This window comes from Pelobates fuscus, chromosome 4, assembly GCF_036172605.1.
Source record: "Pelobates fuscus isolate aPelFus1 chromosome 4, aPelFus1.pri, whole genome shotgun sequence".
NCBI lineage: Eukaryota > Metazoa > Chordata > Amphibia > Anura > Pelobatidae > Pelobates > Pelobates fuscus.
This window is the reverse complement of record NC_086320.1, coordinates 364345600-364361311: the sequence shown is the minus strand read 5'-3', so window position 1 is coordinate 364361311 and position 15712 is coordinate 364345600. Positions and strand designations below refer to the sequence as shown.

At 38.4% G+C, this 15712-nt stretch overlaps 1 protein-coding gene across 2 annotated transcripts in view; it reads right to left on the bottom strand.

The window, feature by feature from the left end:
- LMBR1 (limb development membrane protein 1) overlaps positions 1–15712 on the bottom strand; it is a 114854-nt gene that overhangs the window by 74296 nt on the left and 24846 nt on the right. For both annotated transcript variants that reach the window (XM_063452670.1, XM_063452669.1), the window contains 3 exons: positions 12219–12291; positions 10514–10553; positions 7626–7765 (listed from right to left, as the gene is read on the bottom strand). In XM_063452670.1, coding sequence (XP_063308740.1) covers positions 7626–7765; positions 10514–10553; positions 12219–12291 — 253 coding nt within the window. The remainder of the gene's footprint in view (positions 1–7625; positions 7766–10513; positions 10554–12218; positions 12292–15712) is intronic.

Here is a 15712-nt window from a genome sequence, read left to right as displayed (position 1 = left end):
GCTGATCTCAGTACTACCCAACAAACAACCAAATTGATTATGCTAGATGGGGCCTACGGGATCACTAGGTCTGCCTGGGCACCAGTGGCCTCCACAAAATTGGAGGGTTTATACAAGGAACATTACACTCCTTTGTCAATCATATGCCGACAGATAAAGGTTAATGAAAATTCTCCAGGAACAGGCACCTCTGGACGTTGAATCACACCATCTCACTTTCTTACGAGATAGTAATCGCTCCACATTGCTATAATGAAATCGATGTAGCCCGTTACCAAGAAGCTACAAGAAGCCGGCATAACATACCGCTGGTCCGCCCCCTGGGCACTGTTGGTCTCTAGGTAGAAGAAGACATACCCTGAGGAAGCTTCAATTTTCTTCACAGCTCTCGACCTGGAAGTCGGATCCCACAGCGGAAGAACCTGTGACCACTCATAACTAGGACATCCCTAATGTGATACCTTTTGTCCCTTTCAGGGTTCAGGACTTCGTGACCAAAATGCAATAGTTGGTTCCATAAGCATTAGAATTGACTTCTATTTTTTCTCACACTAACCGTTGAACCACTCTAGGGTGGCATTAAGGCATTTGGGCTGTAGTTTATGTGGTTACTGTGGATTCTTCTGGGGGAGAGAGATTAGGTTTCTTTTCTAATTCTTTATGTAGCTTTTCAACTAAGTATGCACAAGCACAGAGAATTCCCCAAAACTCTCTCCCCCCCTCAATACCTTTAGTCAACTTAACTGACAGTTTCCAACTACGAAGTTGTCAATTCTACAGTACAGGTTTTGGTGGCAGCCTTCAATACCCAATAATTATCACAACATAGGGCTCTATTCCATAAACTATGTGGGTTGATGTTTCTTTTTCTTTTCTCATTTACGTAATGTATTGGTGGACCACTACCTCAGTTCAGATTTATGAACTCTATATAAAATGCTTAATCTCATGTTTCTTGTGGTGCTACTTAGCATCTCTGATAGCCAGTGATATTTTACATGTTACATGTGGATATGTAACTGCATTATGTGAAATGTCTGATGCATATATCACTCAATAAAAAAGTGAATTACCAAAAAAATATGTTTTTTTTTGTTTTTTTGTTTTTTAAAAAGGTCTCAAACTAAAATACTATTATGCACATCTGTGTCTAACAAGCCAACACTACTCTCGTCTTGTCTTACTTTGCTATTTGTTATGTGCAGATTAATTCGGAATTATAGATCAGAAAAATTAAGCAGCCAGTGCTCAGTTTACACAAAAGTAAAATTAAAAAGAAATAAAAAAAATAAACATCTGTGTTTTAACAACTACCAAAATAAAACACATCAGATGTCTCCATCTAGTGGACAATATCATAACTAGCTTTTAGCACAAACATTGCAGAAACGGTATATGTGTATATTTTCATGTGAAGTATATTCAGTTTATCAAGAGGTGACGTTTTTCAGATAACAAGCCAACTAAGAAAGTGGTAGTTTTGCAAGTGATGGGTGAGTAGGAAACCTGGTGTGATTTAAGTCCTTTTAAAATGTTGGGACATTCTAAAATTATTTCTGCAGCATGAGGGTATTGTATTAGCATAGTGCAGTAGAAATTATTGCCACCTAGAGTAACAAATGGGGACAGCAGCAATGTTGGGATAGATGAAAAGATACATAAAACAATAGTATCAGCGCTTAGCAGACCAACCCCTTATTTACAAGTATGGGGACAGAGATAAAAATGCTCTAAAGTCTGATCATAAAATATACTTATACAATAGCCAGATATATGGAGATATATCCAAATAAATAGTCTTAGTATGAGGATATTCCCACGCTGTGTGAGGGTTTACGCTGATACAGGGAAACAGATCCTCTTTCACTCTGTCTTTATGTCTGCTCGGCTACTTTGTATCAACCTTTAAAAAAGGATACTTGACATAGCGTAAAACAGTTACACATTTATTTCCCCAGCATGAAAAAACCCTACATAAAAACTCTAACAAGAAGACATGGTGAACACTTCTAAGTCTCCCAAAATAAGCAGGAGTACAATGTGGTGTACTCGCCGTTAGAAGATCGTGTGCTGCTCAGTATATCAGTCCTGTGCACTTAGACCGATTTAGTTGCAGAAATGTCAATTCTTCAATACTTGTAGATAAGGGGTTGGTCTGCTAAGCGCTGATACTATTGTTTGAATTTGTAATACTTGGGAGGTATTTAAAGTATCTGGCAGCTTTATAGTAGAGAACTCACATTTAGGTGTATTCCTACCAGTTATTATAATTTCTGCGCTCTCTTATTATATGTGAAAAGATGATGTTACGCTTGAACATGTGAAATGTCCCGATCTCTTCAGACACACAACTTCAGATAATCAGCTGTAAGTTGTCAAAATACCAAGTAAAATGCACAGAGCTTTAAAAAAACAATTTAAAGACTTTCTACAAATGCTTAGCTCCTAGAACACAAGCAAAGGTGACATTTAATGGTTAGTGCCCATTTAATGACACCTGTTAATGGGGAAGTCAGCACAAAATATTCCATTGATTGCGGGCGACTTTTGTAGTTATTTAACTAGTGAAGCAGTGGAGGCTCGTCCAAAGGGGCTCTTAAGACAATGCACCACCACACCATTGTAAAAAAAAAAAAAATATATAAATCTATTGGCAATGATGGCTGAGCAGTTGAGGGCAAATGGGCATGAGTAAAATGTAGTTAGTTTTTTTAAATCTGTCCAATCAGAGGTGATTTTTGAAGAGCTTCATTTAACCCCCAGCAGAGCACCTGACTTAAACGCCCACTATAGAAAACTGTCACCTACCAGATAACTTAGAGGAAGTACACTGAGCTTCTAGTGCAAGGTTTAATTACTGCATGGGAAGGTTTTTTTCTGCTCATTATGTAAATATCAAAATGCAACAGTGGATATTTCAATCCCGGCATTGTGGTTTGGTTTTTTTTCTCATTATGTGTCTACAAGTTGAAGTGTCATATAGTTATCAAAATATATACTATATATGTTTAGTAAATTCCCTTATTGAAACTTGGGCAAACTATATTAATTTCACGTATTGAGTTTCTGTGGAGTGAATAGGTTTACTATTTTATGTGTTGATCCATGTCAAATAATAAATTAACTGCATGTAATATATCAAACAATGTTTGTGTCATGGTTCCGGAACTAGACACATGGACAAATCACGAGAGGAACAAATGCTATACCGGTCCTTAGAGTGGACGGGCTATGCAAAAGGAGAAAGGTCAGTGTACAAGCCAAAGTCAAAGGAGTACAGAGACACAGAACGTCGAGGTCAAGGATCAGAGAAGACAGAGTAAACGAGACACAAAGCCAAAATTCGGTAACCAACGATTAGACAGAGTAAACGTGCTGTTGGGCTATCAGAAGACCACAACAGGGCAACAAGGCACAGAGTAGGGAAGTTAAATATGCTTAGGGTAATTCTGATTGGCTAGTTTCCAATTAGAGTTAATTATAACACGTGGAAGGTATTTGATCCTTCCACTTTGACCCCTGACGTCATCAATGTGCGGCGAGTCAGGTGACTGACTCGGGCGCATATTAATGCACGCTGCATGCAACGTAAGACAGAATGCCAGTGGGACCTGCGGTCACTGAAGCAGCCGCAAGCAGCGAGCAGACAGGGAGGGGGCTTGACAGTTTGTTTTCATCTGATTTAAAAAATTAATAATAATCGTATTCATACCCAAAACGATTTAAACCCAGGTGAGCAAGCACAGCGACCGTAAACCACTAGGCCAATGATAGGCAACTTTCGGCACTCCAGATGTTATGGACTACATCTACCAGAATGCCCTTACCGCCATAATGCCAGAGCAGGGATAGCGTAACTCATTAGCCTAAGCAATTTCATGCACACCAAGTAATACATCATTATATGTTTTAACTCTTTCAATGCCAAAGTTGTGCCACTCATATTTATTTTTAATGTAAAGGATTGAGCCTATGAAATATAAATTTTATTTTTTATTTTTATTGACAGCAATTTTAATAATGAGTCCATTATATCAAAAGGTAGGGATTCCGGACAGAGGGGAAGGAGCCAAATGTGGGTGGAGTCTAGCGCTCTACCATCTTAAAACTTCACCAGCCGCAGTTATTAGAAAATAAACGTATATACTCTAAAGGATTTTACTTTCAACAGACTTTAAATCAATTTCCTGGCATAAATATTGACCACGGAACATACATCAGTCAGGCTGCATTGATTTTTCTGCAAGAAAACAATATCATTTGAAAGGACAATACAAAATCTCAACACAGACCCCTTTTATTGTTTAGCAGAAGACATTGAAACATTTAGCTACAAGACCATAGCTCTCATCTAAGAATTCTAGGAATGTGGAATGTGGAAACTGTAACATAGCAATACACGCAAAAAAATCAAGGACACAGAGTAGAAATATTGTAACTCAATGCTATTATTTGAAACGGTCATCAAGTTAGCTTCATAAAATTGCCCAAGACCTTGAGAAGTATTATCTTGTGAAACATGGTGTGTATTGAGCAGTGAAATTTCAGAGGCAAGATCTACACACTAAACCAACGTCATTAAGCTAAAGTTGCTTTGGTGACTATATATTAATAAATAAGCAATGGCATTATTACACATTAAGATGACCAAAAAAACAAAAAAAACACACATTTGTCTTACTTGGTAAAATCAATGCAGCAAATTATTATTTATTTTTTAAGGAACACTATAAGCACGAAGGCAACTTCATCTCATTGAAGTGCTCTGGGTGTACTGTTCCTGTCCCCTTATATTGCGGGATCAAGAGGTAATAAGAGGTGCTTTCCGCTGTTTCGTGGAGTTTAACGCTGGATGTCCTCACGCTGTACATGAGGACATCCCACATCTTCAAATTCCCTGATATGAAACCATTGATTCAACGCTCTATGAGGAAGGCCTAAGGCGCATGTCAGCGCTGACAATGGAGGAGGCAGAGATGAAGCCTGCTCCGATAATATCTCATTCCAAGAACGGAGTCTAACACTTTAATTGCCACGTAGGTGGTGAGGTGGCAGAGGAACAGCTATTTTTTTCCCCTAACACTATAGTGTTCCTTTAATTGTTCAGTGATATTAGGTTTAAAGGAACACTATAGTCACCTAAATTACTAAATAAAGCAGTTTTAGTGTGTAGAGAATTCCCCTGCAATTTCACTGCTCAATTCACTGTCATTTAGGAGTTAAATCACTTTGTTTCTGTTTATGCAGCCCTAGCCACACCTCCCCTGGCTATGATTGACAGAGCCTGCATGAAAAAAAAAACTGGTTTCACTTTCAAACAGATGTAATTTACCTTAAAAAAATTGTATCTCAATCTCTAAATTGAACTTTAATCACATACAGGAGGCTCTTGCAGGGTCTAGCAAGCTATTAACATAGCAGGGGATAAGAAAATCTTAATTAAACAGAACTTAATACTAAATAAGGCTCTCTTTACAGGAAGTGTTTATGGAAGGCTGTGCAAGTCACATGCAGGGAGGTGTGACTAGGGTTTATAAACAAAGGGATTTAATTCCTAAATGGCAGAGGATTGAGCAGTGAGGCTGCAAGGGCATGTTCTATACACCAAAACTGCTTCATTAAGCTAAAGTTGTTCAGGTAACTATAGTGTCCCTTTAAAGGCTTTCCACTGGCGCAATTACATGCTGGACTTTATTGGTGTACATTTAGTGGTGGTCACAATCTGATCTCAATGTATTAGTTGTATTCTCAAACAAACGATACATACAATCATCTATAACATACACACATACAAGCAGACTTTGACATACAGAATCAATAAACCAAACTTAAATAAGTTTCATATTGACACAGAGTTACATAGTCACAGTTTATCAGATAAGATCCAATTCAAACTGGCAGAGATAAAACTGATCATAGAAATTAGAAGGTGATTGCCAGACTTACCAAGATATGAAGGTATAACATAGTTAAAATAACACTATAGTCACCAGAACAACTACCGCTTTATGTACTTGTTCTGGTGTCTATAGCCTGTCCCTGCAAGTGTTTACTGCCTAGTCACACCTCGGACATCCTATGTCAGTGCTTCACAGTGTGCTGCACCTATGGTCAGCATCTACACGCTCTGCATGGAGGCGCTGAATGATCACCACAGAGATGCATTGATTCACTTTTCCCATGTAATCGGAGGGGGGCCCCGGGACCTAAACAGTTAGTTTAACATTATAGTGTCAGGAATACATGTTTGTACTGGAAACCTGAATTAGAAACTTACATTACACTAGGTGCTAAATGTTTTAGTAATTAGGCCCAGTCAGATATAGAGATAGAGAAATCTAATGACCCAGTCATTTAGCTTAAGGGTAAGACGGCTTAAGCAGCTGCCTAACTGCGCACCAGATGGGGGCACAAAAACTGACTCATGTTTTGGGGCTTCCAGTAAAGCAGAGCAGGTACCTGCCTATGGCGCAGCAGGTGCCTTTGATGTTTAAATTTACCGGATGGCAAAGGAGCTGCTCTGAGTGCACAGCTCTCACACACATCCTGAACTGATGCCGGCAGCCAGGATCTGACGTCACTCTGCCCATAGTTTCAGTACTTTGCACCATGCCCAGACTGGCCACAGGAAGCACCAGTGGGCCGAAAATCCTAAGGTGGGTGCTACTGAAGGCTGGTAAAGTGTTGGTCTGTGTGCCACAAACAAATATATTCCTGCAAGTGTTTGTATGCATGTATCCATGTCTGCATAGGTGTCTGTACGTATGAATGTGAGTGCATGTGTAAGTATGCAACTGTGAGTAATTTGTATGTGTGTATCTACGAGCGTGTATATAAGAGTGTGTGTATGTGTGTGTCTGTGTGTGTAATTTGTCAGTAATTTGGCATGTATATGCATATTTGTTAGAATATACTATAGAAATTCTTGCTCGGCCCTGTGACCCAGTGATAGTGTTTCCAGGTTCCGCACTTTAATTTTGTATTTGTTCCACACTGTCTCTACACTAACCATTTCAGTGCTGTAATAGAAAGTAACAAAGTAGCAGATATTTAAGGTTTAGAAAATCTTTTTTGGGCAATGTGGGCACATTAGGGCAGTATCTGAAGATATAACAATTGTTCGTGGTTTTGCAATAAGTTAAATATGTTTTATGCAAAAAGGTTTTCTTTCTGGGGAGGGTTTGAGAGGTCCATCAAGAATGCAACTTATATCATAATGTAAACATGTCCACAAGGAACCCAGTGAAGACTGCATGTGCTTGGAATCTTTTGCCATATGTATTTGTATGCGTGCATGTCCCATGGCAGATCTTCAGGGTCTTGATAACCAGCCATGGGAACAGGAGATGCTGGAGATCACTTTTAGAAAGTATTTTATACAGAATTATTGATTTTTCAGAATCGAGGGCCACATATTTGGCTCATTTACCATATATCCCATGCCGACCTAAAACTGCAGACGGGTGCCCCCATGTCTAGGAGTACAATATATAATAATTGATACATTCAGCAAATATATTAAACCTAGCTGCTGATGTGTGGTCTTCAGCTTTCTTATTTATAGTGGGGTATTTGAAAGTCGTGTTACCCTCTGATTTTTTTTTATACACATAAAATACACTTACCGTGGATCAGAGATCCATTTAACCACTGGATATAGTAGCTTTTGGGGAACGACAGGAGGATTTCATTGCTGATGATGGAGAAAGGAAGGAGGAGGACTGCTCCAGCTGAGACTGCGAGGGTGAAGGTGCTCAGGAAAAGCCTGGAAACAAAACATCCACCTTGTTACATCTACAGAATGCTGCAGCAAATTAAAAACACTCAGAAAACACTAATCAATTTGTTAAGGGTTGAGAACTTAGGGCCAAGAGTGGCAAACTGTAGTAAATCTCCAGATCAATTACTTTGTCATAAAATTTGAAATTCCCTTTTTTTCCCAGTTTAGCTAGGGAAGATTTTGTGGGGATATATATGCAATACATTTCCAGCTATTCCACATTACAATTACAAGGCAAACAAAATAAATTCCCATATTAAATCAGGTTTTGATTAATGGCCAACATGAATATTTATCAATCACTTCACTATTCAAAAACAAAATATGAAAGAAAATTAAGTAGCAATTTTTTTTTCTTTTGTGTATATTTCACAAACAGAGCCATAAAGTGTTAGTTGGTTGATAGTTTTATATAGAGCTAGTTTGAATAGGGTTTGATCTAATTTCTGTGTTCTAGGAATTAAACTTTGGAAAGGAACTTACCGTATGGTTTACCTTCCCAGTCAGTTTCAATGCAACTGGCTATAGTTTAATAAAATCATACCAGTCTACTCACAATTAAGGATAAAAAAGACTATTTATTAAAATTGGTTTCTGTAGGCATTTTTTGTTTTTGTTTAAATGTGATTAAAAGGTATACATAAAGGAACACCACAGCCTGATGCAGTGGTTATGGTGCCAGCATGCCAGTGGCGCTATCCCCTCGATTTGTGTCAAGTCATTTGAGCAGTTTGAAACAAACCAACAATTCTGAAGACTCGCACTTAACAAGTTAACAGCCTCCCCCAAGTCACTTTAAAATTGCACATCCCCACACTCATCTTCTGATCACAGTTTCTGAGTGTCATGGTTGGCTACAGGATACTCAGCAAGGTGAGAGGCAGAAATCTATCAAAGGCAAAGACAGATGGATAGGAATAGGCATATAAACGGACCTTAGAGTGGTCAGGCTCAACGTAAAGTAGGAACCAGTTAATAACACTAAACATGACAAATAGTTCAGGCCAAAAAAAAACACAACTACAAAAAACAAAAAATAAACTCTTGACAAAAAAAAAAAAATACAGGCTGGTATAGGAACAAGAATGAATGGAAAAGAGGAAGGTCTCTAGGGAATAACCAACGAGTAAGGGCCTAACCCTAGTGTAAATGCAAAACATATTCCGAACTCTGTGTCTCTTAACTGGAAGGGAAAATAGTTTTGATACATTTTTGTAACATTGAATCTATCCTACGGTTTACATATTGTCACTTAGTTGACAGGGACGGCTATTTGGCTATTTTATTTAACATGTCTCGAGTTTGGATCCTTTATTAGTGGCTTCTGTTATATCTTTAGTCCTGTTACCTTTTACTTGGCGATTAAGCTTCACCCTATAGAAGATATTTAGTAGACATACCTCCACTATTTATCCTAAGATTTAATAAAGGATTTTCCCTAACACTGGCATAGGTTTTAGGAAGGTATTGTCTCTTACTAATATTTGCATAATACATTTATCAAGATTTAACTTTGGGATTTTCACTCTTTCACTTTATCATTATATGCTCTATTTTAATAAAAGGGTTATCCAATAATTTCTGGTACCGTTCCTTCGGAATATGTTTTGATATAGGAACAAGCATAGTCAAAACTGGCCAAATTCAGGATTACGGATTGGAATGGGTCGATGAACAAGCTGGATCTGTTACACGAACAGAGTAATCATACAATCCCGGTCTGATAGAGAAAGACGGGAGAACAAGAATTGTCAGAGGATAAAGGCTCACGAATCACAGAAGGGCCCAGAGCAGCCAGATAGCTCTCTTTAAATAGGGAGGTTCTAGATATGACTGTCTCTGCTTCCTGAGAGTAATCAGCAAAAAGGGCAGCACCTGTCTTACCCACGGGAGCCCTACAAAATAAACAATTGGATAAGAATTAGCCTGTACACTTTCTGCAATCTTCCCAGTACAGGAGGTTCCACAGTAGCACAGCATGCAATGTGCAGAGGGTTCATGTCCCACCGGGAGGTAGGAGACCCTATAGAAAGCAAGCGTCCAAACTCATATTGACAACTGAGCTATGTTTGTAATAGGTCTGTCTTCAAACTAAGAAGTTTGTAGGCCTTAAAGGGATACTCCAAGTACTAAAACAGGTTTAGCTTAATGAAGCAGTTTTTGGTGTACAGGTTGCGCCCCTTCAGTCTCACTGCTCCATTCTCTGCCACTTAGGACTTAAATAACTATTGCTTCTATTTATGCAGCTCTAGCCACACTTTTCCTGGAAGTGACCCACACAGCCTCCCTCTCTTATCTCCTGCTCTGTTAACTGAAAGTACAGGGGGCTTTTGCAGGCTCAAGCAGGTTATTAACAGAGCAGTAGAGAAGACATTATAAATAAAAAACAGACTGCAATAAAGTAAATGTAAGAATTAGATCTTACTTGAAGAGTGTATGAAGGGTGTGCAAATCACAGGCAGTGGGGGGGGGGGGGGGGCTAATCGCGCAGTGAGACTGATCCGCACACTAAAAGCACTTCATGATGCTAAAGTTGTTTTGGTGCTTAGATTGTTCCTTTAACTTCTTTATAAACCTGGGTCTCTGCAAAAAAAAAAAAAAGTGTCTCCTAAATAAATCATAAACGACAGTCATATATCTTGGTGATGTGGAGTTTACAGAGGGGCATTGTTTTAATGGATACCATATGGTACATCACATAGCATTATACTAAAAAGTAAACTGTGTACGTACGAAATGCGATTGACGGTAGCATCTTCATCCTCCTGCTCATCTGCAAGATAAAATGTAATTTGAAGGTTGTGAATCACCAAGACAGTTTACACACACTTACTTTACTTTTTAGCACATGGGGCAGTCAGACAAATAGACTATATCATTCTGGCCAGGCCAAACGCAGCTGTCCAGCTGTTGTCGTAGAACTTTATTATCCTACGCTACGTTTTGCACTGTGAATTAATCTGGACAATTTCGACATGCAAAGAACCTGCAGCACTCATTCAAAAAAGAAGCTGGGAACTGACCTTTCTTTAACCCCTTAAGGACACATGACATGTTTGACATGTCATGATTCCCTTTTATTCCAGATGTTTGGTCCTTAAGGGGTTAAAGGGACTCCGCCCACGCTCCCCCCACCCCGCCAACGTCAGCCGGCGGGGAAGACTTAATGTGCATATGCAGCAAAGGTCTGTTTGGATTCCAGAAGCCCTCTAGTGGCTATTTGATAGACAGCCACTGGAGGCAGACTTAGAGCTCCAATGTAAACATTGCAGTTCTCTGGAACTGAATGTTTTACATTGCAGCACTAACTACCATAGAGGCACAGCACCCAGACCATTTCAATTAGCTGAAGTGGTCTTGGTGCCTGGAGTGTCCCTTTAACTATAAGGGTACCATATATGGGAACAATGCTCATAAACTGAGGAATTCTGCTTCTAAACAGGTGCTCTTTTTTCTAAACTTTTTCAAAAGTCCTTTTTTACCTGACCCGGTGTTTTTTTTTTTTTTTATTATTATTTCACCCTCATGACAATTTAACAAGACAGGAAGACGAATTTATTTCTAAACTTGTTGTAGTCGTTGAAAGTTTGAGATTTCTATTGTTTTCACTGATTGCAACAGTGAATCAGTTCTTATGGTTTTTAGAGACTGGAAAAGGGACTTCACATCACAAAAAAACATTTAAACTAAAGCAACACCATAGTCATCAAAACAACTTTAGCTGAATGAAGCAGTTTTTGTATACAGATCATACCCCTGCAGTCTTTCTTACTTAATCTCAATTACTTAATTCTCTGCCATTTAGGAGTTAAAACACTTTATGCAGCCCTAGCCACACCTCCCCTTACTGTAGCGGACACAGCCTGCACAAAATAAAACTGGCTTCACTTTCAATCAGATGTAACTTACTTTAAAAGTTTTTATATCCTGCTCTGTAAATTAAACTGTAATTACATACAGGAAGATCTTGCAGGCTCTAGCAAGCTAGTAACAGAGCAAGTGATAGAAAATTTTAAACTAAACAGAATTTGCAATAAAGGAAATGTAAACATTAGATGACTCTTTACAGGAAGTGTTTAAAAAGGCTGTGTAAGTCACGTGCATGGAGGAGTGCCTAGGGCTGCATAAACAAAGTGATTTAACTCCTAAATGGCAGAATATTGAGCAGTGAAACTGCAGGGGCATTATCTAAACACCAAAACTGCTTCATTAAGCTAAATTTGTTTTGGTTACTATTGTGTCCCTTTAACGTTGAGCTATAAAACATTGTCATTGCATAGGATAGCAAAGTAAATCTACAGATGGAAAAGTTTGTATTGATTCCAGATATATTATCATAATATAAATATTGTATTATACCACGTGATATATAAAAAACAGTATTCGTATGATACTGAACATTTAACCACAAATTTAAAAAAATTACACAGGATCTTACCTGCTTTTCTTTTGTACCGTGTAATGATAAAGAAGGACATAATGTATAGAATAGCAAACATTAGGAAGCAGATCTAGGAGGAAAAGACAACAGGACATTATAAGAAAGCAGAACATACCGTAAGTATTTATGGATGCAAAAAGGACATATTTATGCTACATTTTGAGCATGAATTAAAGCAGGCCCATCACTGAAAAATCATAAGGTAATTTTAATAAGTATAAAGGACTCTCACACAAAGCTTATTGCTAAGATTGTTGAAACCCATTGGTAATAGCGTAAAAAAAACAAAAAAAAAACTGTCACTATCGTTAAAGATTGTGCAATAAAACATTTAACAACTTGTAATTAGCAGGTGCTGAAAGGCTGTCACCCACAGAGATTAAAAAAGAAAAAAAAATATCAGTCACTACCTGGCTTATAATGATACCTGCTTCATCTAGACCAGGCAACCTTCGGCACTCCAGATGTTGTGGACTACATCAAAGTATCAGGGGAGATGTAGTCCACAACATCTAGCGTGCCAAAGGTTGCCTACACCTGATATAGGTAAAAAGATAAAAAGACGAGTCAAGGACTGCAATATATCTTTAGTAAAAAAGTAATAATTGGAAATTTCAAGGGTCACTCTAAGCACCATCACAGCATAACTGGAAAGCTGATTGTTTATAGATACCACTAATACAGGACCCTAAAACAGGTGTTACGGTGGCGTAGAAATTGGAAACCACTCTCCTTTCCACCAGTTTTAAAAAACAAACTCTCAGTAGCAGTCTGTATCTATGGTGGCGGGCATGAGCTGATGCCAGTTGATACTTCGATATATCTACAGTTATCTGGCACCTGTTGGTATTAGCAATGATTAAAGGCTGCTTTTTATAGAAAAGTACAGGAATCAGATATATTTCCATACAAGAAACGCAGTCTCCACCCCCAGAACCACCATGACAAAATAATAGGTTTTGAAAAAATTTAAGTAACTTTGAGAACTCAGACTTGACAAAGACATTTATAACAAGATATGTTTAGGTTAGAATTTTTTGTTTTCATGTAAATGTTAAGTTAGTGTATGAATGAATGTGTAAGAGTGGGAATTAATGTTGCCAGTCCACCTTATCTTGGGCAGACCAGGATATGCACAACTGGCTTGGAAAAGGTACATGTGAATATCGCTGCTGAAGGCAACTGTGTGGTTAAACCATTCGAGATCTAAGTTTAAGATTACCATTTTTGATATGCTGGTGGATTGCACAATACTAAATATGAAAATATAAATAAATACAAAAATCACTATATACCAAAAGCAACCCAAACACACATATGACCTTGTGAAGTGCTGGATCACAAATGTACAAAAATTCAGTTTCCTAATAATAAAAGTTTTTAAATCCCCCACGTACATTTTCCCAGCCTTTCAGTCTGTCTCTAACCATGCCAATCATTGTTTTCTAATGGCGTTAGTCTTGATTTAGTCTGCAAACAGCAGATTACATTTCCTGAACTCTGTTACAAAGTTTCCCATAAACTAATGGGGAAAAAAATAAAAATCTGTGTACATATTACCAATTAAAATTAGAAATGTAAACCATTAATAAAAGATAAAAATCACACAGACAGAAAGACAATTCAGAAAACAATGCATTCAGGAAGGAATGTTTTATCATTTAAGATATATAAAAGGTGTTTTCAACAAGGACAGCAACAGGTTTATGGAAACCTGTTATGGAGGTTAGAATTTCCCACACAGGCAACAAATTATATTATATAGTTTGTGTATTTTTGTGTTTGTAATATAGCTATGTAATGTAGAAACTAGCCAGTGAAAACAAAGCCTTTTATCAGGGTAGTAAAAAAAAATAATCTGGAATTTAAGGGATTCTGCAGAGATGGAAGTAGCCCCTACTTAAATATTGCATTATAAAATTATTTAAAAATAAAATAATAATCATCATTACATTTAAAGTTCCTGTTTTTTTCTGGGTTTTGCGGTAAGCTCTGCCTAAGACTGGAAGTAGCCCTGTCAGCCAGAAGATCTTTTGTTGTTCAATGGAGTCTGAAATTTTCTATAAGTGGTTAAAGGAAATCGTCACTGCCCAAAGAAAAAAAGAGAAACTATCTACTACATAGTTTTTCAATTTGTGTACTGGGGTATATCGAAAAACAACTTGCAAACGCTGCAGCTCACTTGTCTGTAGCCTTAGCAAGCCCTCCCTTTCTAACCCCGCCCAGAATTTCTGTGGCTGTCCAATCATGAAACGTCTTTGCAAGCCAGGTGCTCTGGGCAGTTTTTAGCTCCATTGAGACAAATTGTGTTTTTGACAGACAAGAGGGCAGTGCTGGCGCTTCCTATAGGCGACTTAGGCAGTCGTCTAGGGCGCACCGGCAAGGGGGGCGCAGGTTTCAAATGACCCAGCAGGAGGGAAGCGCACTGCGCTCCCTCCTGCCAGTCACTTAGTGTAGCGTGGCCGGGCGGCGCAGACCACGATACAGTAGCTTGTGTTTCCTGTACCCGGCCGGACTGAAAGGAAGTGTTCTCTCAGTGAGCACTTCCTGTCAGTCCGGCCGGCAATCCAGTATATTATAAGTGGCACTAATCTCTAAATTATCTCACATTAAAGGGACACTATAGTCACCAGAACCACATAGTCTCTGAGGCTTTTTAATGTAAACATTAAAAACACTGTGTGCAGTACTGGCGTTGGCTCATATGGCAGATCATATGCGTGGGGCATTGTGATATCACATGGTGGGCAGAGCATATGGGGGTGGAGGGGGCGGCCAATTTGTGTTTGCCTAGGGCGGTAAAAACATTGCACAGGCCCTGCAAGAGGGTGTAACCATGTCAATTTATAAAAGTGCCAATTCATATTGAAATCTCCAAAGATTACACACACTTTAAACATAAAGCCCTTCAGCAAGCATAACTGCTTTATGGGTCTGTAGTGTTTCCTTAAAAGGTCACTATAGTTCCCAAACAAACTTTAGTTAATGTGGGAGTTTTGGTGTATAGACCATGCCTCTGAAGTCTTACTGCTCAATTATCTGCCATTTAGGAGTTAAATTAGTTTGTTTATGGAGCCCTGGTCACACCTCCCTGCCTGTGACTTGCATAGCCTTCCTAAAAACTTCCTTTTAATAGTTATCTAATATGTATACCTCCTTTATTGTAAATTATGTTTAAATTAGAATGCATCTCCTGAACTGTTAATAGTTTGCTAGATCCTGCAGGAGCCTCCTGTATGTAATTAACATTCAATTTACAGAGCAGGTTTTAAAGTAAGTTAACATCTCATTGAAAATGAAACCATTTTGTTTTAAGGCAGGCAGTGTCAGTCACAGCAAGGGAAGGAGTAGATAGGGCTGCATACGCAGAAACAAAAGTAATTTAACTTCTAAATGGCAAAGATGTGAGCAGTGAGACTTCAGATGCTTGATTTATACACTAAAACTGCTTTATTAAGATAACGTTGTTTTGGTGTCTATAGTGTTCCTTT